The sequence below is a fragment of the Amblyraja radiata genome, chromosome 41, assembly GCF_010909765.2.
Source record: "Amblyraja radiata isolate CabotCenter1 chromosome 41, sAmbRad1.1.pri, whole genome shotgun sequence".
NCBI lineage: Eukaryota > Metazoa > Chordata > Chondrichthyes > Rajiformes > Rajidae > Amblyraja > Amblyraja radiata.
The window spans coordinates 10,199,611-10,227,568 of NC_045996.1; the positions used below are offsets into that span (position 1 = coordinate 10,199,611).

The following is a 27,958-nucleotide window of genomic DNA, read 5'->3' on the forward strand; positions in this document are numbered from 1 at the left end:
TGCATCCCATCCCTTCGAGAAAGCACCGCCATTCAATATGATCATAGCTGATCATCCACAATCAGTACCCCGTTCCTGCTTTGTCCACATAATCCCTTGTTCCCGTTAGCCCTAAGAGCCAAATCTAACTCTCTCTTGAATACATCCAGTGAATTGGCCTCCATTGCCTTCTGTGGCAGAGAATTCCACAGATTCACAACTCTCTGGGTGTTAGAGACTGCCTTCTCTCACGAAAGACCCACCGACATCTTACAAGGATTCCATCCCGTTGTATGGAAGTGGGTCAGGGTTGGAGGGGGTTATCTGATGTGTAAGACTCATATGTGGATGTGGAGAGGATGTTTCCGCTCGTGGGAGAGTCTAGGACTAGAGGTCACGGCCTCAGAATTAAAGGACGTTCATTTAGGAAGGAGATGGGGAGGAATCTCTTTGGAGGGTGGTGAATCTGCGGGATTCTTTCCCATGGAAGGTTGTGTTGGCCAAAGTCAGTGGATATTTTTAAGGCAGAGATGGATAGATTCTTGATTAGGGTTTATGGGGAGAAGGCAGGAGAGTGGGGTTAGGAGGAAGAGATAGATCAGTCATGGTTGAATGGCAGAGCAGACTTGAGGGGCCGAATGGCCTAATTCTGTTCCCGTCCCTTACGGCCTACACCCCATCACCTTTTATCTATTAGTTCAGTGTTCTAATAGATTGATTGAATTGATACGAGGGCACAGCACAGGCCCTTTGGCCCATAAGTCCATGCTGACCATCGATCACCCGTTCACACTAGATCCATGCTATCCCACTTTCTCATCCACATACTACACACCAGGGGGCACTTTACAGAGGGCCGATTAACCGACAAACCTGGGTTGCGGGGGGAGACCGGAGCACCCGGAGGATACCCACGCGGTCACAGGGAGAACGGGAAAACTCCACACAGACAGCGCCCGAGGTCAGGATCGAACTCGGGTCTCTGGCGCGGTGAGGCAGCAGTTCTACCCGCTGTGCCACTCTGGCAGTGTTATTAACTATTCTCAGAGAGATTTGGATAGTGGGAACATATCTTAAAGGGGGTATTATTGATTTCTTCTGGAATGTTACCCCTCAATAGATATGTGGTTCCACAACGCCTGAACCAGTATTCCACTAGGGAGGGAGAAGATGAGGAAGGAACAGAATTTTCCACAACGCAGGGAGCCGGGGCTAGCTCCTACATCTCTGGGATGCCAATGGCAAAATTCTGCATTGGATCTTTAGGGATGACCACCAGGAAGAAGTGGCAACGAAGTCTGGGAATGCCAAGCTTCAGTGGAACTAGGAGCAGGGTAGTAAAGGAATGTGTGAGTGTGTGTGTGTGTGTGTGTGTTGAGAGGAGAGGGTGTGGTGTGCGGTGGATGGGCCAGTCTACTGTTTCATAGCTCGGCACATCCGCCCCAGTCTTTCCTATCACCCCTTTTTCATTCCCAACTTTGCCGAGAATTTGGCCGGAAAGTCTTAAGTCTTCCTTTCTGTGTTTTACAGGATACAAACTGCATTTCAAAAAAAACACGTCTTGTGCTCTCCCTCCGATTTGCCCTGAAGAACACAAATAGGCACTGAAGCCCGACCCGGTCAAAAGGCAGACATTTAGGGAACTGTCTCTGTGACATTTAAGCTCTGCGGTTGAATCCTGAAAAAACACGCACACACCACGAACCAAACTTGGGAATGCCAAAAGACTGTCCCGATTCCCAATCCATTGCGTTAAACAGGGAATTGTGTTTAGAACGGCCTTCCTCAATTGCCATGTAAGGTTTAACGGGGAGAATATACTGCAGTGGAATATGCTGTAGTGGGCAGCCATCGAACTCAGGCATCAAGGAGCTAGCATGGACCCGATGGGGTGAACAGCCTCACTCTGTGCTGTAAAAACGTTGCCATGCTCTGTGCTTTTTTATTTTATGGGTTGTCTTCCAGCATATTGCAATGGAGGTTACCTGTCACTGAGACCGTTTGCTCAGGATTTGATCAAAGACAGATCTTGCTTGTGACGTATTTGGTTCATAGATTATGGGGGGGGGGTGACTCTGGACCTGGCTTGTGTTTATCAAGATTCAACTGCACACAAACAAGAGAGCGCACTTTCCATTTGGTTACGCACGCACGCACGCACACACTTTTATCACAAGATTACGTAGAAAGACTCAAACAGAAAAAGGTACAAAGATTATAAAACTAAATACACAATTTACTCTTTGAACAGGCGATAATACAAATCCACACTTAAAAAAATACACTTTCCACAACTGGAACATTTTGCTACACTGACAAATGATAAAATAAATTATAATGTACAGCGATATATTAAACCTTGCAGTTTCCCATCGGAGCAGAGGGACTTGCCCGTCCTGCACCTTGTAGATGCTGTAATGGATGATGGATGAATCTGGCGATATGCCAGGGTAGCTGAGGCTCCTGTTTCCCATCAGCCGCTCTCCAGCATCTTGTTAGCGTGCTTGTTGGCTTCATCGATGCGGGCTTTGTTCATGTCACCCTGGTGGCAACAACACCGAGAGTTTAGTACAGTGTGTGTGTGTGTGTGTGTGTGTGTGTGTGTGTGTGTGTGTGTGTGTGTGTGTGTGTGTGTGTGTGTGTGTGTGTGTGTGTGCGGGGTTTGTGTGTTGCTGTGTGTGTGTGCTCATTTATGTGTGTGTGTGTGTGTGTGTGTGTGTTTGTGTGTGTGTGTGTGTGTGTGTGTGTGTGTGTGCGTTTGTGTGTGCGCGCGTATGTGTGTGTGTGTTTGTGTGTGTGTGTGTGTGTGTTTGTGTGTGTGTGTGTGTGTGTGTGTGTGTGTGTGTGTGTGTGTGTGTGTGTGTGTGTGTGTGTGTGTGTGTGTGGGGGGGGGGGTTGTGTGTTGCTGTGTGTGTGTGCTCGTTTATGTGTGTGTGTGTGTGCGCGCGTATGTGTGTGTGTGTGCGCGTATGTGTGTGTTTGTTCGTGTGCATGTGTGTGTGCATATGGTGCATATGTGCATGTGTGTGTGCATGCATGTGTATGTGTGTGCGTATGTGTGTGTGCATGCATGTGTGTGCATATGTGCGTGTGCATACATGTGTGTGCATGCATGCGTGGATGTGCATGTGTGTGTGTGCATGCATGTGCATGTGTGCGTATGTGTGTGTGCGTATGTGTGTGCATGTATTTGCGTGTGCGCATGTGTGTGTTCATGCATGCATGTGTGTGTGCATATGTGTGTGTGCGTATGTGTGTGTGTGTGCATGCATGTGTGTGTGTGTGTGCGTATGTGTGTGTGCATGTGTGTGTGTGCCCAACTATACAAATCTTCAATTATCTCTTCTTATTTAGTGTAGTTTAGTTTAGAGATTCAGCGCGGAAACAGGCCCTTCGGCCCATCGAGTCCATGCCGACCAGTGATCCCCGCACATTAACCACGTTGTGCCTATCCACATGCAGTACACTAGAGTTGGAGAAGTGCATGTATAGATATTGTTTCTTTACCATCACGAGTACAGTGACATAGTTTGCGCGCCATTCTCACCTTGGTGACGATCCTGTCGATCTGGGCGTTCTGCGAGCCGATCTCGTTCCCCATGTCGAGGGCCATGTGCCGCAGGTTGCCGATGATGCTGCCCACCTGATCCAGGTTTTCTTCCATCTCGTTTTCCCGAGCGTCATCTGTGACCCTGAGGTTGGAAATATCACACACGCTCAGCTGAAAAGGGGCCCTTGCCAACAAGTGCCTTAACGAGTCTCGCCCCAGTCACTCCCTCTGCCACCAGGCAAGAGTCTATTTTAGTTTGGAAATACAGTGCGGAAACACCGAGTCCACTCCGGCCAGCGATTCCCCACTCTGTGGATGGTTCGATTGTAATCATAGAAACATAGAAACATAGAAAATAGGTGCAGTAGGAGGCCATTCGGCCCTTCGAGCCAGCACCGCCATTCATTGTGATCATGGCTGATCGTCCCCTATCAATAACCCGTGCCTGCCTTCTCCCCATATCCCTTGACTCCACTAGCCCCTAGAGCTCTATCTAACTCTCTCTTAAATCCATCCAGTGATTTGCCCTCCACTGCCCTCTGTGGCAGGGAATTCCATAAATTCACAACTCTCTGGGTGAAAACGTTTTTTCTCACATCAGCCTTAAATGACCTCCCCTTTATTCTAAGGCTGTGGCCCCTGGTTCTGGACTCGCCCAACATTGGGAACATTTTTCCTGCATCTAGCTTGTCCAGTCCTTTTATAAGTTTCTATAAGATCCCCCTCATCCTTCTAAACTCCAGTGAATACAAGCCTAGTCTTTTCAATCTTTCCTCATGTGTAGTCTTTCCGCTGACTGGTTAGCGCGCAACAAAAGCTTTTCACTGAATCTCGGCACACGTGACAATAAACTACACTAATACTGTGGCCCAAATCACACCCGACTCACGGCAAGTTTGGAAAGCCCAACCACAGTTGGGATATGATCCCACCAGCCGGGATCTCCAGTTTCCTCCCACACACACACACACACCAAAGGCCTACAGGTTTGTAGATGAATTGGCTTTGTGTAAGATTGTAAATTGTCCCTAGTGTGCGTGGGATAGTGTTAGTGTACGGGATAATCGCTGGGCCAACACGGGCTCGGTGGGCCGAAGGGCCTGTTGCCAAGCTGTATCTCTGAGATCTAAAGTATAGTCTAAAGAAATATGTATTCTAGCAGTCCTAACTCTACACTGATTACTGCAAGGTGGGGCAGCGGTAGAGTTGCTGCCTCACAGCGCCAGAGACCCGGGTTTGATCCTGACTACGGGTGCTGTCTGAACGGAGTTTGCACGTTCTCCCAGCGACCTGAGTGGGTTTTCTCCAGGTCCTCCGGTTTCCTCCCACACTCCAAAGACGTACAGGTCTGTGGATTAAATGGCTTTGCTATAAATGTAAATTGTCCCCCCATGTGTGTGTGTGTGGGATAGCGTTAGTGTGCGGGGATCGCGGGTCGACACGGACTCGATGGGCCGAAGTGTCTGTTTCGGCGCTGTATCTCTAAACTGTGAGACTAATCTGCCCCGATCTTTACCTCCGGATATATCCTCCGCTCATGGCCATCTGCTCACGGTCATCCATCACTCGAGCCGGTTGGCTGGCCACCACACCGTCCTGGTTGTTCCCCCACACCTTCTTGTAGGCTCCTCCGGCCTGGAAGCTCTTTAACCTTAAAGGAGCAAACACAATGTTGAAAGAGCAGACGGAACGTGCAGGAAGGAACTGTGCAGATGCTGGTTTACACCGAAGATGGACACAAAATGCTGGAGTAACTCAGCGGGACAGGCAGCATCTCGGGAGAGAAGGGCGAGGTTTCGGGTTGAGAGCCTTCTTCAGACCCAAAACCTCACCCATTCCTTCTCTCCAGAGATGCTGCCTGTCCCGCTGAGTTACTCCAGCCTTTTGTGTCCATCTTCGTTGAAAGAGCAGAGCTGTTTCTCGCAAGCCAACAATGTTTAAAGCAATTCTATTCTACACAGGGATAAGCCAGCAACACAAGACATCAGATACAGACACTATGATCATCCACATAATGCATCCCACTAATGCACCCAAGACATCTTGTTCTTCCTCACCTTATACCGAGTGGAACTGTACGATAGACACAAAATGCTGGAGTAACTCAGCAGGTCAGGCAGCATCTCTGGGGAGAAGGAATGGGTGACCTTTTGGGTCGAGACCCTTCTTCAGACTGATGTCAGGGGAGGGGGCAGGACAAAGAAAGAATGTAGGCAGAGACAGAGAAACATAGACAATAGGTGCAGGAGTAGGCCATTCGGCCCTTCGAGCCTGCACCGCCATTCAATATGATCATGGCTGATCATCCAACTCAGTATCCTGTACCTGCCTTCTCTCCATACCACCTGATCCTTTAGCCACAAGGGCCACATCTAACTCCCTCTTAAATATAGCCAATGAACTGTGGCCTCAACTACCTTCTGTGGCAGAGAATTCCACAGATTCACCCAGAGACAGTAAGACTAGTGGGAGAACTCGGAAGGGGGAGAAAATGGAGAGAGAGGGAAAGCAAGGGCTATCTGAAGTTAAGAAGTCAATGTTCATACCATCTGGGTGTAAGCTGCCCAAGCGAAATATAAGGTGCTGCTCCTCCAATTTGCGCTGGGCCTCACTCTGACAATGGAGGAGGCCCAGGACAGAAAGGTCAGATTGGGAATGGGAGGGGGAGTTGAAGTTCTGGGCCACCGGGAGATCAGGTAGGTTAAGGCGGACTGAGCGGAGGTGTTCAGCGAAATGATCGCCGAGCCTGTGCTTGGTCTCGCCGATGTAGAGAAGTTGAGAGGAGTCGAGACCCTTCTTCAGACTCTTTTTGTTTTGGGTGAGGTTAGAGTGGAGTAGAGAAGAATAACTAACACAAGATCATCAAATGAAGAAGGACATCCACTATTGTCTGTTATACTGGAAATAGACATTAATCTTCGGGTCGCCAACTGTCTCATTCCCAAATAAGCAACAAACGGTCAAAACACGGGACAAATTCCCCGACGGCAATTCGTTGACCGACTGGGCCGTGGCTGGGTGAATGATGAGTTGGACCCGGGTGCTGGACTGCACATAAAGCCCAGCCGGCGGGCCAGCTGAGGAGTTTGGGCCTGGCACCCCATCCAACTCATGAACCGATGATCGGCCACGAGAAGGAGGGGTGGTGGTGGTGTCGGCGGTAAGCGAAGGTCCGAAGGCCGGGCTGCCGACCGACGGGGCCACGGGCGAGGTGCTGCTGCTGCACTCCATGGGCTGCACTACGTCGGGACGGGTGAGGCGGGGCTGGACGCGCCGCTCCGACCCGACAGTCCCCTCGACCCGAGTAGTAGCGGTCAAATACGGGACAAGGGCGGTCCCGTATGGGACAAACCAATTTAGCCCAATATACGGGATGTCCCGGCTAATACGGGACAGTTGGCAACCCTAGCTACTATTGTCTGTTTCAGACTGGAGATAGGCATCATCTGTCATCGAACCCGGGTCTCTGGTAATGTACTGTGCCACTGTGCTGCCCTCATTGAGGGCTGCCCAGTTTAGTGTAGGGTTAGTGTACTAACCCACGGGTACTAGATGGCTAGGGAGGATTCGATGGGCAGAAGAGCCTGTTTCCATGCTGTTGACATGACAACACTTGGCGCTGTACAGTCCCTCTTCATATTTGCAAAAACATTTCTCAACACAGAACAATGAATAAATCGCCTTTCACAACAGCAGTGGCCAGATGGCCCATTCAATCACCATGCAAGTCAAAGCACTTATCCATGCGGAGAGTCCATCTGCTGACCACGGAGCCTTCAGCTGAGGAGATAGACCTCAGACACATTCAGATATAACACATCGAGTTCATCAGATGCACTTAACTCCAGGACATCAACACCAGGATGGGTGGGCACGTGAAACGTTTCAGGTGGAGGTCGTAGGTTTAAGGTGAAGGGGACAAGATTTAATAGGAATCTGAGGGTGGAGGGTGTATGGAACGAGCTGCCGGAGGAGGTAGTTGAGGCTGGGACTATCGCAACGTTTAATGCACAGTTAAGACAGGTACATGGATCGGACAGGTTTGGAGGGATATGGACCAAATGCAGCGGGCTGGTGGGACTAGTGTAGCTGGGACATGCTGGCCTGTGCGGGCAAGTCTAAACTGGTCCTTGGAAAATTGGGAATTAATTTCTAAGGGCATATTTGCCGACTGCTTCTCTAAGTGTTTATGAGTCAGTCAGCGGCTAGATGGAACGGTGTTATGTCTCGGCAAGCAGCATGCAGGCAGGCAGGCGGCCTCTGGGACCGGCAATCAACACCTACTTATTGCAGGGGCAGGAACAAAGACCACAGCATTTGCCCAGATCCGAGAGATTTTTTTCAGCTTCTTTCATGTCCTTATTGATCTGATCCATGCCCTCGTCAATCCTCTCCAATTGCTCTGAATGAGGAAGATAGTTAGTTTCCACAGACAATGACAACAAGCAAGCAAGGGATCGGTGAACCACCAAACTGACTGGGATGGAGCTGACTCTTGCAAAATGGAAGGTACACAAAAATTCTGGAGAAACTCAGCGGGTGCAGCAGCATCTATAGAGCGAAGGAAATAGGCAACGTTTCGGGCCAAAACCCTTCTTCAGACTCCTTCGTATTTCCTTCGCTCCATAGATGCTGCTGCACCCGCTGAGTTTCTCCAGCACTTTTGTGTACCTTCGATTTTCCAGCATCTGCAGTTCTTTCTTAAAACACTCTTGCAAAATGGATACAGGTGCTCATGAGGTACCTGAGCCACTGGAGATTTATAACTCCATTTTGTGTAATGAGGAACTGCAGATGCTGGTTTACACACCGAAGATAGACACAAAATGCTGGAGTAACTCAGCAGGTCAGGCAGCATCTCTGGAGAGAAAGTCCAGCATCTCTGGAGAGAAGTTCTGGGTCGAGAGTACCTCCACCAATGTAAAGCACTTTGGCCAACGAGAGTTGTTTTTTAGATGTGCTATAAGAATAAAAGTGACTTGACTTGAGACCCTTCTTCAGACTGAGTGGCTTCATCAAACTCTGAAGAAGTCTCAAGAAGGGTCTCGACCCGAAACGTCGCCCGTTCCTTCCACCCAGAGATGCCGCCTGTCCCATCACTTTGTGCGTATCTCCATTATCCCCAGCTTCGTGCCTTTGGACCAGTCCCGGTCAGTGTGAGGGTTCCCCCAACCCTTGAGAGAAACAGACGCACATTAAGAGTAGGAAAACAGAGCAGAAGACAGATGACTAAGACCAGCAGGACATGGACACGGGAGTTGGCCACGGAACTCGGTACACCCCAGAAGTGGCCGCTCACTGCCAGTACCTACTTGGCGCAAGGGCAGACGCAAAGGCCACAGCACTTTGCCATGTCTGACAGATTTTTCTCTGCCTCCTTCATGTCCTGGTTGATCTGGTCCATGCCTTCCTCAACACGATCAAGTTGTTCTGGTCGGAGCAGAAGCAAAGGAGTTGAGTTTCAAGAGAGGGAAATATCAGGGTGTGTCGGGTGGGTTTGCAATAACACCAAGACAGATGCAACGAGCTGGCCGAGGCTGAAGAATAAATTCCTTGCCCCCCACGTTAGTTTTAGAGATACAGCGCGGAAACAGGCCCTTCGGCCCATCGAGTCCGCACCGACCTGCGAAGATTGAATAGAATGGAGAAACATAGAAACATAGAAAATAGGTTCAGGTGTAAGCCATTCGGCCCTTCGAGCCTGCACCGCCATTCAATATGATCATGGCTGATCATCCAACTCAGTATCCCATCCCTGCCTTCTCTGTTGATAAAAATGTTAATATTTTAATTTGAAAGCTTTGTTTGATCGTGTTACTACTTTGTATTTTTGTTTGTTCTGAATAAAAGCATTTTGTGTGAAAAAATAAAGAAAACCCACGTGGCCACAGGCAGAACATGCAAACTCCGCATAGACAGCACTCGAGGTCAGGATGGAAGCCGGGTCTCCGGCGCTGTGAGGCAGCAGCTCCACCCGCTGCGCCACCGTGCCTCTCACAGTTCTGTTCAACCCCTATAGCTTCATGGTGGGTTATGTGGGTTAGTCTGTTCAGTCACTGGTTAACTCAATGAGACTTGATCCTGAGACCAGCCTGGCTCAGCTCCCCAGAGAGCTTTGAGTCACCAAGAAGGTGGTGACTCATTTAAAGGCCGAAGGAGAATAATCCCTTTACAAGTACGTCGTGCAACCCCTAATTAGTCCCTTCTCCAGCCCAGAGTTTAACAACAATATCAAGCGGTTTGCAATTTCAGTCTAAGCTTTGAAAGAATAGATATTGTCCAAAGTGATTACACTGTCTCATCTCCTCCCCTAAAGGGCCTGTCCCACTTTCACGACCTAATTCATAGAAACATAGAAAATAGGTGCAGGAGTAGGCCATTCGGCCCTTAGAGCCTGCACCGCCATTCAATATGATCATGGCTGATCATCCAACTCAGTATCCCATCCCTGCCTTCTCTCCATACCCCCTGATCCCTCTAGCCACAAGGGCCACATCTAACTCCCTCTTAAATATAGCCAATGAACTGTGGCCTCAACTACCTTCTGTGGCAGAGAATTCCACAGATTCACCACTCTCTGTGTGAAAAATGTTTTTCTCATCTCGGTCCTAAAAGAATTCCCCCTTTTCCTTAAACTGTGACCCCTTGTTCTGGACTTCCCCAACATCGGGAACAATCTTCCTGCATCTAGCCTGTCCAACCCCTTAAGAATTTTGTAAGTTTCTATAAGATCCCCCCTCAATCTTCTATCCATGACCTCTGCCGAGTTTGCCCTTGACTGATACTCGCAGCATGGTCGTAGGTAGGTCGTAGGTAGGTCGTAGCAGGCCGTGATGCTAGTCGTAGGTACTCGTGGCATCAAGTAGGTCGGGGCGTTTTTCTAGCCTGATGAAAAATGGCCACGAGTAAAAAAAGGTCGTGAATTAGGTCGTGAAAGTTGGACAAGCCCTTCAATATATCCCGAGTGTTCGCAGAGATTCACTCACCTCCCTGCTCATCCAGCATGACCAGAGTCCTGATCCCGGCATCTTTGCTCTGTTTGAAGTGAGAAGACAAAAGAATGCAGGACAGATTGTGAGAAAAAAACATGCAAACTAAACATGTGTTTAAGAAGGAACTGCAGATGCTGGAAAATCGAGTTGGGACGAAGAGCCTGTTTCCACACTGTATTAATCTATGACTCTATCTAAGTCTGAAGAAGGGTCCCAACCCGAAACATCTCCTATCCATGTTGAACAGAAATGGTGCCTGATCTGCTGAGTTGTTCCCATCATTTGGGTCCTTTTGTGTAAACCATTATGAAGGGTTTCGGCCCGAATCGTTGCCTATTTCCTTCGCTCCATAGATGCTGCTGCACCCGCTGAGTTTCGCCAGCATTTTTGTCTAACTTCGATTTTCCAGCATCTGCAGTTCCTTCTTAAACATGATACCAAATTACACTGATCACAGACTTAGATAGAGTCATAGATTAATACAGTGTGGAAACAGGCCCTTTGTCCCAACTCGTCCACACCGGCCAACAATGTCCCAGCTACCCTAGATCCACTTGCCTGTGCTTGGTCCATAACCCTCTCCACGGCCATGGGCAGATTCATGGGTAATTTTCGGCCCCATTTCCGTAACCGGCTTCCGTCTCCGCACCAAAGATCCCGTAGCGGAGCAAAGATACTAGTGCGGAGACGGAAGCCGGTTACGGAAACATCCTCGTCAAAACAAAAGTTCTTTGGTAAAAATCTTCTCCTCATTTTCAGAATTATAATTTATTAACACAAACTGTTCCCCTGCAATGTTGATTACACTGCGAGTCGGGTCGGGTCGGGTCGGGTTATTGAAATGGATGAAAAAAAGGCCCACGTTCCGCTCCGTTGCGTACTACACGTCAGCCCATTGCATTTAGCAGGAGTGGTCTATCTTGCTCCGCTATAGGATCTTTGGTATCTACGCCTGTTATCATTTTATATTCTTCTATCAGGTCTCCCCTCAACCTCCAGCATTGCACAGAAAATAACCCAAGTCTGTCTAACCTTTCCCTGTAGCTAGTACTTCCTAATCCAGGCATCGTTCCGCAAAACTTCCTTTGTGCCCTTTCCAAAGCCTCCACATCCTTCCTGTAATGGAGAGACCAGAACTGCAAGCTAAACCACATGGCCTTGCCAAAGCCCATAGCAACAAAGTCCCTTCAGACAATGTCCACTGCGCTACTTTCATCTAATCTCTTGGTTACCTCGTCGAAAAACATCAACAGGTTTGTGAGACACAGTTTGCCAGACAGTCTTGCTGACTATCTATTATCAGCTCATGTCTATTTAAATGCTGGCCGATCCTGTCTTTGGTTCCAGTAGTGGTTCCAGCACAGCCTCAGAATAAAAGGACGTTACTTCAGAATGAAGATGTGGAGGAATATCTTCAGCCAGAGAGTGGTGAAACTGTGGGATTCATTACCACTGACAGCAGTGGAGGCAAAGTCATTGGGTATTTTTAAAGCAGGTTCTTGATTCATATAGGGCCTGTCCCACAAGCATGCGACCTGCATGCGGCAAGCGCAACCAAACCGGAAGCGGGGGCCGCTCGGAGGTCGAGTGAATGACGTGAAGTTCGAGCCAAGTCCGTGGGAATTTCTCGCGTGACGTACGGCGTCAAGACACAGCACGGCGTCGAGTCGGCTGTGGGCCGGCAGGCCGTTGCCACGCGGAATATTTGAACACGGTCAGTTTTTCGGAGCCCCGCGCGATGTCGGGACCAGCTCCGCACAACTCCATACGGCTCCGGCGATCGAAGTGGGACCGGCCCCGCGAGGCCGTACGGCTCAAGAGACCACGTTAAATCGCGCTTGCCGCATAGAGTCGCATGCTCGTGGGACAGGCCCTTTAGGGCGTCGGAGGTTAAGGAGAGAAGGTAGGAGAAACAGTTCAGCCATGATGGAGCAGTGGCGGAGCAGACTGGACGGGCCGAATGGCCTGAATTTGGCTACTGTGTCGTATGATCTTATGGTCTTTGGTTCTGTTCTGCAGGGTGGACACAGGAGTGCTGCTGGATCAGGCCATTGATCGGAGCCCAAGCTACATTCCCTGGAGTGCTGCAACATGCACCAGCTAATATTGCTGACATTTTTAAATGACTGCCTCTCAGCGGGACACGATCACACGTTTGTTTGTAGCCACACAGGGCGAGGAAAAAAATCAATTCAGCTCTCAACACAAAGGATGTAAAATACCGAATCTGCCTCCTCCTTAATTGATAACCTTCCTGGCAAACAGCTGTCAAAAAATTTTGGTTTTCACTCAGTTAAGGAATGAGGGGGCAAGAATGATTTGTAGCCTTGTTGTTTTGGTGCAGCGTTAGGTATCATGGATATTGCATTAAATCCTTGACTGGGTTTGCAATTGTGATGTGTCTTGCAAAATATTCAGCCTGGGCTTTCAAATGGGTTCTGACAAGATAGTAACAGTCTCTCGAGAATCAGGAATGTATATTTTTATACATTTAAAGTTCGGCAGGAAAAATTATTGCATTTCTGGCCTTTAGTTTAGTTTAGAAATACAGCGCCCTTGGGCCCACCGAATCCGCGCTGATCAGCGATTATCCCGCACACTAACACTATCCTAACACACACCAGGGATCATTTTTACAATCTTAACAAAGCCAATTCGCCTACAAACCTGTACGTCTTTGGAATTTTGGAGGAAACCGGAGCACCCGGAGAAAACCCACGTGGTCACAGGGAGAACGTGCAAACTCGGAGAGCAGTAGAAGCATAGTCCGAATGGTTTTAAGGCACAAAGGATTAATAACTCGATAAGCAAGTGGATGAAGGTCACCGTGAAGATCACCCGTGAGATTAAATGGCAGAATAGACCTGGCCGACTCCTGCTCGGAATTGGTACATTCTGAAACGGGGTCTTATGCTGCTCTGTATTTGTTTGGCTAAATCTAGGGATAAAACAGGTCCCAGTGGACATTGTCCTCAGCTCCATTCTTCAACGAGGATAATAATTCCCATTTACCACCCCTTAATCTCACTCCACACCCTTTAACAGATGTTAGCAAACAACTGAGATAAGCAAGCTAATAACCTGCTGCAGAGGATGTCCGTGTGATAAATGTTATCGTTAGTGTGTGATTTAATAAATATGTCACCATGTAATCCTCTCCCAGGTTGAACAGCTCGTCAACGGAGACCCAGGAGAGAGCCACACACAGAAAGGTGGCCTCACCCCATTAGGGTATAGGCACAGTGGCACAGCAGGGAGAGCAGATGCCTCTCAGCGCCAGAGCCCCGGGTTCGATCCTGACGTCGGGTGCTGTCTGTGCGGAGTTTTCACGCTCCTCCCTGTGACCGCGTGGTTATCTTCCCAAATCTCAAAGACGTGTGGGTTTGTAGGTTAATAGCAAAAGGATTTGAGTATAAGAGCAGGGAGGTTCTACTGCAGTTGTACAGGGTCTTGGTGAGACCACACCTGGAGTATTGCGTACAGTTTTGGTCTCCTAATCTGAGGAAAGACATTCTTGCCATAGAGGGAGTACAGAGAAGGTTCACCAGACTGATTCCTGGGATGGCAGGACTTTCATATGAAGAAAGACTGGATAGACTCGGCTTGTACACGCTGGAATTCAGAAGATTGAGGGGGGATCTTATAGAAACTTACAAAATTCTTAAGGGGTTGGACAGGCTAGATGCAGGAAGATTATTCCCAATGTTGGGGAAGTCCAGAACAAGGGGTCACAGTTTAAGGATAAGAGGGAAGTCATTTAGGACCGAGATGAGAAAATCATTTTTTACACAGAGAGTGGTGAATCTGTGGAATTCTCTGCCACAGAAGGTGGTTGAGGCCACAGTTCATTGACTATATTTAAGAGGGAGTTAGATGTGGCCCTTGTGGCTAAAGGGATCAGGGGGTATGGAGAGAAGACAGGTACAGGATACTGAGTTGGATGATCACCACTGTGCCACCCATGACGTTTTGGGTCAGGAACCTTCTTCAGACTGATTGCAGTATTACAGGATGTTTGATGAGGACAATAAAGGAAGCTTGTTGATACTGTACCTCTTCCACCAACTGCAGCATACGACGGGTGCTCTCCAGGGACTGTGGGGTGAGAGACAGAAAGAGGCACTTAGTTAGATCATTGCAGACAATCTCATTTTACCAGTGCAACACAAACCAGAGCTTTAATCAGCAAACACTGGGATGATCACTGGAAGTTTTGTAATTTTACTAAAAAATAATATTGTACAAGATCAAAGTTGTATCTAAAACATGGGGAATTTGAGGAAGGACATTCTTGCTATTGAGGGAGTGCAGCGTAGGTTTACTAGGTTAATTCCCGGGATGGCGGGACTGGCATATGCTGAGAGAATGGAGCGGCTGGGCTTGTACACTCTGGAATTTAGAAGGATGAGAGGGTATCTTCTTGAAACATATAAGATTATTAAGGGTTTGGACACGCTAGAGGCAGGAAACATGTTCCCGATGTTGGGGGAGTCCAGAACCAGAGGCCACAGTTTAAGAATAAGGGGTAAGCCATTTAGAACGGAGACGAGGAAACACTTTTTCTCACAGAGAGTTGTGAGTCTGTGGGATTCTCTGCCTCAGAGGGCGGTGGAGGCTGGAAAAAATCGAAGGTAGACAAAAATGCAGGAGAAACTCAGCGGGTGAGGCAGCATCTATGGAGCGAAGGAATAGGTGACGTTTCGACCCGAAACGTCACCTATTCCTTCGCTACATAGATGCTGCCTCACCCGCTGAGTTTCTCCAGCATTTTTGTCTACTATATTAGATATAATGTACATATGTACATATTTATTTTCAGCGTGTTTTGATTGGGAACTTTAGTTAAACGATATAATTTGAGCCCGCTAATTATATTATTCATGGAATAATTATATATTTACATTAGATTTTAATTTAATGTGAGTGGCTTGATTGCTAGCAGAACGGCACAAACTAGGCCGGTTGCTAGTAGAGCAGCACAAACTAGGCCGGTTGCTAGCAGAACAGCACAAACTAGGCCGTTATGGCTGAGAATCTAAAATGAAAACAGGTTTTTAACAGGTCAGGAAGCATCTGTGGGGAGAGGGGCAACTTTTAAAGTCGAATCGGTCGGGAATTTGTACCGGATTTTGACCTTTTGTCCCTTATTTGGGAGTGAGACAGTTGGCGACCCTACTTCCATTGCTCACCTCATCTGTGACCTGATCGGCACACCGTTGCATCTCCTCCAGCTCGGAGCGCATGTCCACATTTCCCTCCATGGCGTTCGCGAGTGGTTTACTGCGACGTGCAACTCGACGCGCTGGCGGGCCTGTTCTTCCACGGGGGGTCTCCGCCGGTCTGTGAAATGGAGAAGTGTTGAGCTTTAGAATCGGTACTGTGCAGGCGAAATGTGTTGGAAGGAACTGCAGACGCTGACTTAAACCGAAGATAGACACAAAAACCTGGAGTAACTCAATGGGACAGGCAGCATCTCTGGAGAGAAGGAATGGGTGACGTTTCGGGTCGAGATGCTTCATCTGTCGCCTCTGCACCTTTTTCAATGGGAAGGAATCCTCACCACCCAGTCTCCAGCCTCCACTAGTCCACCTCCTCTTGGACTCCCCAGAACGGCCTACTACCCGCTCTAGACCTCTTTATTTCTTGATATCACTGCCAACGTGACATCAACCATCTCAACTTTTTCACTCCCCTTTACTACTCTAACCTCACCCCCTCCGAACGTACAGCCCTCCGCTCACTCTGGAAGTCCAGAACAAGGGGTCACAGTTTAAGGATAAGGGGGAAATCTTTTAGGACCGAGATGAGAAAAACATTTGTCACACAGAGAGTGGTGAATCTGTGGAATTCTCTGCCACAGAAGGTAGTTGAGGCCACAGTTCATTGGCTATATTTAAGAGGGAGTTAGATGTGGCCCTTGTGGCTAAAGGGATCAGGGGGTATGGAGAGAAGGCAGGTACAGGATACTGAGTTGGATGATCAGCCATGATCATATTGAATGGCGGTGCAGGCTCGAAGGGCCGAATGGCCTACTCCTGCACCTAATTTCTATGTTTCTATGTTTCTAGCCCCGACACTATAATCAAACCCACCGACAAGGGAGGTGCCGTGGTAGTCTGGCGCATTGACCGCTACCGGCCTGAGTCCAGGCGACAACTCTCAGACACCTCCACCCACGTATAGGTCTGAAGAAGGGTCTCGACCCAAAACGTCACCCATTCCTTCTCTCCAGAGATGCTGCCTGTCCCGCTGAGTTACTCCAGCTTTTTGTATCTATCTTAGATACAATGCAGGCTGTACCCGGGATACAATCCCAGACTTTAGGACAAACAAGTCCCATAATATCACATTCAGATGTCCAAAGTACATACATACGTATTTTTATTGTTAAATATAGCAGAAGTAGTTTTGGCAGCCAAGTCAAGTCAACTCACTTTTATTTTTATAGCACATTTAAAAAACAACTCTCGTTGGCCAAAGTGCTTTACATTGGTGGAGTTACTAACGTTATACAACATTGGTTCATAGATTATGTACATACATAAATACATACATATAGCCCTCCCTCAGAGGACGTCAAGAAAGGCTTGAGAGTAGAGATGAGTTTTAAGTCTCGACTTAAAGGAGTCGATGGAGGGGGCAGTTCTGATGGGAAGAGGGATGCTGTTCCACAGTCTAGGAGCTGCAACCGCAAAGGCCCGGTCGCTTCTGAGCTTATGCCTAGACCGCGGGATGGTCAGTAACCCCAAGTTGGCCGATCTGAGGGACCTGGAGGTGGTTGGCGGGTAAACAGACTAGTTTAGATATATAGCGCGGAATCAGGCCCTTCGTACCGAACGGTGATCCCCGCACACTAACACTATACTACGCACACACTAGGGACAATTTACAATTATACCAAGCCAAATAGTCTGCAAACCTGTACGTCTCTGGAGTGTGGGAGGAATCCGGAGCTCCCAGAGAAAACCCACGCAGGTCACGTGGAGAACGTGCAAACTCCGTACAGACAGCACCCGTAATCAGGATCGAACCCGGGTCTCTGGCGCTGTGAGGCAGCAACTCTACCGCTGCGCCACCGTGCCGCCCCATGGATGGTGAATCCATGGAATTCGTGGCCGCAGACGGATGTGGAGGCCAAGTCTTTGGGTACTTTTAACATAGAAACATAGAAACACAGAAAATAGGTGCAGGAGGAGGCCATTCGGCCCTTCGAGCCAGCACCGCCATTCATTGTGATCATGGCTGATCGTCCCCTATCAATAACACGTGCCTGCCTTCTCCCCATATCCCTTGACTCCACTAGCCCCTAGAGCTCTATCTAACTCCCTCTTTAAACTGGAGATCAATAGGTTATCGATTAGTACGGGTCAAAGGTTATGGAGAGAGAGCAGGAGAATGGGGTTGAGAGGGAAAGATAGATTAGCCATGATTGAATGGCAGTGTTGACATGATGGGCCGAATGGCCTATCTCTGCTCTATCTCATGAACGTTGAAATAAAGAACTCCAGATGCTGGTTGATACACAAAGTGCAGAATTTCTAGAGAAGAAGGTCTCAACTCAAATCTAGGGTCTAAAAATATTGGTTGCCAGGAGACAAAGGGGGTCCACTTCATCAGGGGCCCACTTGATATAGGGGGCCCACTTCATCAGGGGCCCACTTGCCATCGGGCAAGCTGACACCCTGGCCAGTCCGCCACTGATCGTCACCCTATCCATGTGAAGGGTTAAGAGGGGATCTGAGGAAGAATTTTAAGGCTTAGTGGGCAATGGGCAAGATGGTGTGGGCAAGATGGGCCGAAGGGCCTATTTCCCCACAGTATGACTCGATGACTTCTCCACTGATGCTGTTCGATCCACTGAGTTCCTCCTGCAGACTGATGCTCTGATCTCCATCCAAGCAAGAATTTCATTGTCCTATCTGAGACACAGTGACAATAAAACTCTCTTGACTTGACTTGATCCATTCCCTCCTCTGCCTGTTTTTCTCAACCACGTACAAGACCAGCCCACGATTCGGTTTCGCCCTCTTGTGTAATGTTTTTCTGCATTAATTTTCACCTCAAAAACACTAATAAAAAAACCACAAGAAATTGGGGAGTGATGACTCACAGTTTGATAAAACTGTTTGTTCAAAAGCTTCAAATAGATAATGCCAACCGTAAATTCTGGAAAGGAGCCGCAGTGGGAAGGGTCGCACGGCGGCGCAGCGGTAGAGTTGCTGCCTCGCCGCGCCAGAGACCCGCGTTCGATCCTGCCCTGTCTGTAGGGAGTTTGCACGTTCTCCCCGTGACCTGCGTGGGTTTTCTCCGAGACCTTCGGCTTTCTCCCACACTCCAAAGACATCCAAGTTTGTAGGTCAATTGGCTTGGTACAAATTGTCCCTCGTGTGTGTGTGTGTAGGATAGTGTTAATGTATGTGGGTCGCCGGTCGGCGCGGACGCGGTGGGCCGAAGGGCCTGTTTCCACGCTGTATCTCTAAACTAAATTTAAAAGGTGAGAATGGTTAACACCGTCTGAAGAAGAGCCTATCCATAATTTGAAAGGCTGGTCATGTATTTCCATATTTAACTAAACCCCAAGAACAGGCACGGGTTATTGATTGGGGATGATCAGCCATGATCACAATGAATGGTGGTGCTGGCTCGAAGGGCCGAATGGCCTCCTCCTGCACCTATTGTCTATGTTTCTATGAAAGTAGCTCATGTTTAGCGTGGTTGGTTTATGGGGTGTAAATAGCTTTGGGCACCAACTCTAGGTGGCGGTATTTACGGAGGTCTCGGTGTCTGACTTCCAAACTCAAACCATGCATTGCCCCATCACAGGTCTGTTCCGCAGATGCCCAGATGGATGGCAAGATGTACCAAATGATGATACATGATACAATGGGTTTAGTGCTGGACCTCAGCACAAAGGCAGGAACGGTCCCGGTTGCTAATATTGCTTAAGCTGCAAAGACCAGTTTACTGCAAAGACCAGTGGAGTATTGCGTACAGTTTTGGTCTCCTAATCTGAGGAAAGACATTCTTGCAGAGAAGGTTCACCAGACTGATTCCTGGGATGTCAGGACTTTCATATGAAGAAAGACTGGATAGACTCGGCTTGTACTCGCTAGAATTTAGAAGATTGAGGGGGGATCTTATAGAAACTTACAAAATTCTTAAGGGGTTGGACAGGCTAGATGCAGGAAGATTGTTCCCGATGTTGGGGAAGTCCAGAACAAGGGGTCACAGTTTAAGGATAAGGGGGAAATCTTTTAGGACCGAGATGAGGAAAACATTTTTCACACAGAGAGTGGTGAATCTGTGGAATTCTCTGCCACAGAAGGTAGTTGAGGCCAGTTCATTGGCTATATTTAAGAGGGAGTTAGATGTGGCCCTTGTGGCTAAAGGGATCAGGGGGTATGGAGAGAAGGCAGGTACAGGATACTGAGTTGGATGATCAGCCATGATCATATTGAATGGCGGTGCAGGCTCGAAGGGCCGAATGGCCTACTCCTGCACCTATTTTCTATGTTTCTATGAATTAGGTCGTGAAAGTGGGACAGGCCCTTTAGGGGAGGAGGTGAGACAGTGTAATCACTTTGGACAATATCTATTCTTTCAAAGCTTAGACTGAAATTGCAAACCGCTTGATATTGTTGTTAAACTCTGGGCTGGAGAAGGAACTAATTAGGGGTTGCACGACGTACTTGTAAAGGGATTATTCTCCTTCGGCCTTTAAATGAGTCACCACCTTCTCGGTGACTCAAAGCTCTCTGGGCCGAATGGCCTACTCCTGCACCTATTTTCTAGGTTTCTATGTTTCTATGTAACACTGGAGCCACTCTTTGAGTCACAGGGCTCCTGACAACACGCATTTGGAACCACAATTTCTGTAACCTAACCCAACCAATTATCTGCAAAATACGAAGGGCTGGAGTAGTTGTCGAGGCGGTAGAGTTACTGCCTTACAGCGCTTAAAGTGCCAGCGACCTGAGTTCGATCCTGGCCACGGGAGCTGTCTGTACGGAGTTTGTACGATCTCCCCATGAAAGGAAACCAAAGGTCTCAGAGAAAACCCGCGCAGCTCACGAGGAAGACGTACAAACCCGTACAGATAAGCATCCATAGTTAGGATCGAACCCGGGTCTCTGGCGCTGTGGGTCAGTAGCTCTACTGCAAGGCCACTGTAGATGTTAGAGAAGCATCTCAGAGGCCGTACAAGTGTACAGCAGTAGCACACAGAGACAGTTTGCAGAGTCGCCAGTTTGGTGCCATTTTCAAGTCCCAGTTTGTATGTGTTTAAGAAGGAACTGCAGATGCTGGAAAATCGAAGGTACACAAAAATGTTGGAGAAACTCAGCAGGTGCGGCAGCATCTATGGAGCGAAGGAAATAGGCAACGTTTCGGGCCGAAACCCTTCTTCAGACTGATGGGGGGGGGGGGGTGGGGGGGTGCGGGGAGAAGAAAGGACAAAGGAGGAGGAGGAGGAGCCCGAAGGCTGAGGGAAGGGAGGAGACAGCCCGAGGGCTGAGGAAGGGGAGGAGACAGCAAGGACTAACAAAATTGGGAGAATTCAATGTTCATGCCCCCAGGATGCAGACTCCCCAAGCGGAATATGAGGTGCTGTTCCTCCAATTTCCGGTGTTGCTCGCTCTGGCCATGGAGGAGACCCAGGACAGAGAGGTCGGATACGGAGTGGGAGGGGGTACCTCCCAGTGTACCTCCCAGTTTGTAAGGGCCTGACCATGAAGGCCCGTTGTCTCGGCCTGGCCTGGAGGCCACCGCCACTGCATGCCCCTTGAAGGGCCGCAATAGTCTCACTCCTGCAGTTTCAATGCAACCAGCAGCCGTGCAGCAGCCGTCCCAGATCACGGCTTCAAAATGCGTCACGTTTCCAAACGCACCAGCTAGGCATTAACAGTCAGCCACAGAGTCGAGAATGTCATCTTAACGAGGACAAGCAATGTCCCTGATCATGTCTGCCGATAATGTTTAAATCCCTCGCAATTTACCTAAATCCCATGTTACTGATCCTAACGGTTCGCAGCGTTCCAATTGAAGCTACCTCTCCAAGAATAGCTTGCTAAACTTTGAGTCCAAAATAAAATTCAGAGGATGAGTGAGACTGTGAGAAATATTTCATGCTTGCAGAGAGAATCATGAGTCACAATCCGAAGCCATTTGTCCATTGCTGGGTTTTCCATTGATTAATCCAATCACTCCCACTCCCTGTTCTATTTACATGTCCCTGTGGCTAAATAATTTTCCATGCATTAGTTCAACCCCATTTCAAAAGACAGAGACAATAGACAATAGGTGCAGGAGGAGGCTATTCAGCCCTTCGAGCCAGCACCGCCATTCAATGTGATCATGGCTGATCATCCCCAATCAGTACCCCGTTCCTGCCTTCTCCCCATATCCCCTGACTCCGCTATTTTTAAGAGCCCTATCTAGCTTTCTCTTGAAAGCATCCAGAGAACCTGCCTCCACCGCCCTCTGAGGCAGAGAATTCCACAGACTCACAACTCTCTCTGTGAGAAAAAGTATTTCCTCGTCTCCCTTCTCAATGGTTTACTCCTTATTCTTAAACTGTGGCCCCTGGTTCTGGACTCCCCCCAACATCGGGAGCATGTTTCCTGCCTCTAGCGTGTCCAGACCCTTAATAAACTTATATGTTTCAATAAGATTTTCTCTCACCCTTCTAAATTCTAGAGAAACAAGCCCAGCCGCTCCATTCTCTCAGCATATGACAGTCCCGCCATCCCGGGAATTAACCTTGTAAATCTGCGCTGCACTCCCTGAATAGCAAAAATGTCCTTCTCCCAACCTTGCCATTTGAAGCATAGAATGCTGGGTTTTGGCTCACGTTGTCAAACCTGAAGCTGTCTTAACACAGAGAGAAGAGGCAGTCCAAACACCTCTTGTGTTAGAAGACGCTGGTTTAAATCGAAGATAGACACAAAATGCTGGGGTAACTCAGCGGGTCGGGCAGCATCTCTGGAGAGAAGGAATAGGCGACGTTTCGTGTCGGAAGCCTTCTTCAGATTTAGTTTGCACATCAGTCACACGCGATGGACATCTATCTATCCCTGCACACTGTCGTTTCTGCTGCACGACTGGAGAATTAGAACAAGCTGCCCCCTGGAGCCAGCATCATTGGGTGCTACAGGCCAATTAACTGCAAATGTAATATGTTCTATGAATAGAAATTGCCTCAGATCTCGAGGGGATGGAAGCAGCTGTACAGCACGTGGAGGCTGACGTCCAACGGAAAAACCCATGGTCTATGGAACCGATGGGAGTCAAGTCAAGTCAAGAGAGTTATTGTCATGTGTCCCTGATAGGACAATGAAATTCTTGCTTTGCTTCAGCACAACAGAACATAGTAGGCATGAATACAGAACAGATCAGTGTGTCCATATACCATTATATAAATATATACACACATGAATAAATAAACTGATCAAGTGCAAATAACAGATAATGGGCTATTAATGTTCAGAGTTTTGTCCGAGCCAAGTTTAATAGCCTGATGGCTGTGGGGAAGTAGCTATTCCTGAACCTGGTGGTTGCAGTCTTCAGGCTCCTGTACCTTCTACCTGAAGGTAGCAGGGAGATGAGTGTGTGGCCAGGATGGTGTGGGTCCTTGATGATACTGCCAGTCTTTTTGAGGCAGCGACTGCGATAGATCCCCTCGATGGAAGGGAGTTGTGGAGCACTGGAGATCCAACCAATAACCATGATGTGTGTTGACCTTTCACTGCCATCCTGAAGCCCAAATACCCAATACTGGTGGCACAGTGGTAGAGTGTTGTTGCCCTACAGCGCCAAGTTCCAAGGTCGTGAATGATGAGGCCTCCTCACTGGAGATGACTGGGTGTAATTAGGATCTCCACATTGACCAAAGAGTAGGTGCTGAGGTTGGTTCATCGATTTTGGCCTGGGACACAGAGTACTGGAGTAACCCGGTGGGACAGGTAGCTGGAAAACAGCTAGGGGGCCTGAAACCCCTGGACCAGGGATCGATCCTGACTACCTGTGGGGAGTTGGTACATTCCCCCTGTGACCACGTGGGTTGACTCCGGGTGCTCCAGTTTCCTCCCACACTCCAAAGGCATGCAGGTTTGTAAATTCACTGGTTCGTGCAAATAGAACGAGTGTGCGGGGATCGCTGGTCGGTGTGGTCTCAGTCAGCCGAAGGGCGTGTTTCCACGCTGTATCTCTAAACTGAACGCAACTGTTTGAAACTAAACTAAGTCTCGCCCCCACCAGGAGGCATGAAGGAAGTGCTTTTCTCAAGAACTGCCTGCTCGGGAGAACAGATGGAAGAACTCAGTCCTTCACATGAGTGCTCTTGAATCCATCCCAACAACAAACTATCTGCTCTGTGCTCTCCCCTCATGCACCTGTTTTCTATGTTTCTATGGATAGGACAGGTTCAGAGGGAGATGGGCCAAGCGCAGGCAGGTGAGACTAGTGTAGCTGGGACATGTTGGTCAGTGTGGGCAAGTTGGGCTGAAGGGCCTGTTTATAGGCTGTATCACTCGAATGCCTATGACAACGTAGCTATGACACTGCCTACGACAATGGTCACCTGCTCAACGAAGCTTGAATGACTGATAATAAGATGGGAGATTCGCTACAGAGTTAAGTCCTTCGTGATTATTCAATTTAGCCATTAGCCAAGTTATTATTTCAGTACGAGTTATTCATCTTCCATAGACACCGCTCAAATATGCTTCTTTCACGACAGGCGAGAGAATAAAAGACCATTGCAGTATAGTTCCATACAATTTGCAGCAATCCGACTAATCAGAAATCCTGTGTAGGAAGGAACTGCTGATCATGAGATCATTAGCGATAGGAGCAGAATTAGGCCATTCAGCCCATCTAGTCTATTCGGCCAAAGATAGACACAAAATGTTGGCGTAACTCAGCGGGACAGACAGCATCTCTGGAGGGAAGGAATGGGTGACGGTTCAAGTCGAGACCCTTCTTCAGACTGAGTCTACTCCGCCATTCAATCATGGCTGATCTATCTCTCCCTCCGAACCCCATTCTCCTGCCTTCTCCCCATAACCCCTGGCACCCATACTAATCAAGAATCTATCTATCTCTGCATTTAAAACTATCCATTGATTTGCCATTGACAGCCGCTGTGGTCCATTGATCCATTGGTCCATCGATCCATTGACAGCTGCCTGTGGCAAAGAATTCACCACCTCCAACTAAATAAATTCCTCTTCATCTCCTTCCCAAAGGAACATCCTTTAATTCTGAGCATCTCTAGTCATAGACTCTCTCAGTCGATATAATCTGTCGCTGTCATGTTTGAGCGATGACTGAGGAGGATGAACAACGTATACTGAAATAATAACCAAACTAATGATTAAATTGAATAACCACTCTGAACTTATCATCCGTCATTGAAACACTATTCACATGATGTCCAGACAATTGTCTATCCAGACAACCAGACATGCTGGAGAAACTCAGCGGGTGAGGCAGCATCTATGGAGCGAAGGAAATAGGCAACGTTTCGGGCCGAAACCCTTCTTCACGTGAGTTCTTCACACGAGGAAACACTTTTTCTCACAGAGAGTTGTGAGTGTGGAATTCTCTGCCTCAGGAGGGTGGTGGAGGCAGCATCCAGACAACCTGCCTTTCAATTTTCATGTAGATATGGCCCTTAAATATAGTGGAGTCAGGGGATATGGGGAGAAGGCAGGAACGGGGTACTGATTGGGGATGATCAGCCATAATCACATTGAATGGCGGTGCTATCTCGAAGGGCCGAAGGGCCTACTGCTATTGTCTATTAACCTATATACTTGCCACATATATAACCTATAACTATTGCCTATTGAGCAGTCTCAACCAGCATGTCATCTGTTCTCACTGTAGAATGTAACTGTAAACTCATTATCTCTTGGTGTAGAGTAATAGAAATTGTCCATATCCCTGTAACTAAGAGCTAAATCTAACCCAAGATTGCCGCCGACCTTCAGGGAGAAAGTGCAGCCTCCACACATGAACAGCGCCGGTGGTCAGGCTCGAACCAACCCGTGTCGCCCACACCGGGAGGCGGCGGCTCTACCCGTTGCGCCACAGTGCCCGCCCGCCGAGTGCCAGTGAATTGCGGCCACTTGTGTCCACCTCCCGAGCGGTCAATGAGGGTCTCTGAGAGCCACTGAGAAATCGCTCTCCTCTCGCCTCCAAGCAATAACCCACCAGCGGGAGACCACCCCGTGCCTGCTGCCCGCTCCCAAACCCGTCTGATTTTCACCCTGAGCGTTGAAATAAGACTTTAAAATGCGAATCTCAACGCAGAATGAGTAAGCCTCATCGATGGTAAATCCTCCCTCAATGCTACACGTTGGCTGAGGACGGCAGCCTGCTCCACTCCATTCACTGAGGTCACTCTATTAAGAATAATCTGACCTTTGAACATCCTGAGTTATAGGTTTAATTCACAGAAACTGAATCTGTGGCAATTTATTTTGCTAATTCACCTCTCGCAGCGCAAGGCAATGTCGAGGGACCCCGCGCTGTGGAGGGTCAGTTTGAACGGCGGTGAATGAAGGGGATTGGAATAATAAGAGACTCGTGGATCGGCGGGATAGCACGGGCGCTAGGTGAATGCAGACTCAAACCCCTTTCCCTTCCAACCTGCCTGCCCAACTGCATCCTCACTGGCCGCCAAGCCAGCGTTTAAATAACATGGTGGTGTAGACAAAAATGCTGGAGAAACTCAGCGGGTGAGGCAGCATCTATGGAGCGAAGGAAATAGGCAACGTTTCGGGCCGAAATCCTTCTTCAGACAGGGTTAAATAACATGTCTAAATAACATGTCTATGTTTCTATTTTCTTTGTAAGTCAACGCAGGTGCCCGTTCCACAGCGAGAAACAAACAGCACCTCATATTTCGCTTGGGCAGCTTACACCCCAGTGGTATGAATATCGACATAGAAACATAGAAAATAGGTGCAGGAGTCGGCCATTCGGCCCTTCGAGCCTGCACCGCCATTCAATATGATCATGGCTGATCATCCAACTCAGTATCCTGTACCTGCCTTCTCTCCATACCCCTTTAGCCACAAGGGCCACATCTAACTCCCTCTTAAATATAGCCAATGAACTGGCCTGAACTACCTTCTGCGGCAGAGAATTCCAGAGATTCACCACTCTTTGTGCGAAAAATGTTTTTCTCATCTCGGTCCTAAAAGATTTCCCCCTTATCCTTAAACTGTGACCCCCTTGTTCTGGACTTCCCCAACATCGGGAACAATCTTCCTGCATCTAGATTGCAGACTTAACTAACTTGCTTTCCCTCTCTCTCTCCACCCCCCCCCCCCCCCCCCCCCCCCTCTCTTAGTTCTGACAGTCTCTCTCTGATTACATTTTATCGATGTTTGCTTCATTCTCACCTTCTCGTAGCCAACCACGATCTATTCTAAGATAGACACAAAATGCTGGAGTAACTCAGCGGGACAGGCAGCATCTCTGGAGAGAAGGAATGGGGAACGTTTCTGGTGAGACCCTTCTTCCAAAGAGCAGCATCTCGGTTGATGTCCCTTTTTTCACACCTTCTCCTTCCTTATCTTTGTCTCCCTCGACCAGTACTCCCAGTCTGAAGGAGGGTCGAGACCCGAAACGTCACCCATTCCTTCTCTCCAGAGATGCCGCCTGTCCCGCTGAGTTACTCCAGCATTTTGTGTCTATCTTCGGTGTAAACCAGCCTTCCTAAACAGACCACGTCCCCTGTATAAAGCAAGCAGACACAAAATGTGTAGGCAGGAACTGCTGGTTTAAATCGACCGAAGATAGACACTAAATGCTGGAGTAACTCAGCGGGACAGGCGGCATCTCTGGAGGGAAGGGATGGGTGACATTTCGGATCGAGACCCTTCTTCAGACAGACTCTGCTCAGCAGCCGAGACAGACGCCGGCGCCTGGTACTGCAATCCGTTTGCCATTTGCTATTATTTGTCCCTGTCTGAAAATAGCATTCATGATGTTTGCAAATCTTCCAATTCAGACAGGGATGGTCCACTCCAACCTTTCATTCATGAATCATTTTCACCAACATACCGTAAAGTGGTTAGATTCCTTCCCTTCCCCTTAACATAAAGACTGACCGTCAATCCCTTCCAGTGGTCCTGTCTTGCAGGGGATGGTGAGCGTAAATCCGAACTGAAACCGCTGCCTCTCTTCCTCTTGTTGTGTCTCCGGGATGAATCACTGTTTTTAAGAAGGGCTTGGGCGAGCGAGAGGCTGCTGCCGTGCCACTCCCACAATCCCCAATCTGAAGCCACACACTCTCTGCATCAAATGCAGGCAAGCCTTTGACTGGCGTTGCTCGCTGCATTCAGGCTCCGCCCAGCAGTGTCAGTCCGCCTGGAGCTGCGAGTCCATTCAGAACAAAGGAACCGCCTGATCCGGCTCGCTGTATCAC

The 27,958-nt window shown here is 48.6% G+C and overlaps 1 protein-coding gene across 3 annotated transcripts; it reads right to left on the bottom strand.

Annotated features, from left to right (window-relative positions):
• Positions 1-1,360: 1,360 nt before the first annotated feature.
• Positions 1,361-27,843, bottom strand: LOC116967910 (synaptosomal-associated protein 25-like). Of its 3 annotated transcripts, none has more exons than XM_033014571.1 (8): positions 27,619-27,843; positions 15,711-15,863; positions 14,575-14,616; positions 10,516-10,564; positions 7,814-7,931; positions 5,046-5,180; positions 3,527-3,671; positions 1,361-2,521 (listed from the first exon to the last, which is right to left on the bottom strand). In XM_033014571.1, the coding sequence occupies exons 2-8, from the start codon at positions 15,780-15,782 to the stop codon at positions 2,453-2,455; spliced, it is 630 nt and encodes a 209-aa protein (XP_032870462.1). In that variant the 5' UTR covers positions 15,783-15,863; positions 27,619-27,843; the 3' UTR covers positions 1,361-2,452. The 3 variants fall into 3 exon arrangements, with proteins under 3 accessions (XP_032870462.1, XP_032870460.1, XP_032870459.1); XM_033014569.1 differs by lacking the exon at positions 7,814-7,931 and adding an exon at positions 8,842-8,959 and having other exon boundaries at positions 15,711-15,861; positions 27,642-27,840; XM_033014568.1 differs by lacking the exon at positions 7,814-7,931 and adding an exon at positions 8,842-8,959 and having other exon boundaries at positions 27,619-27,840.
• Positions 27,844-27,958: the final 115 nt, after the last annotated feature.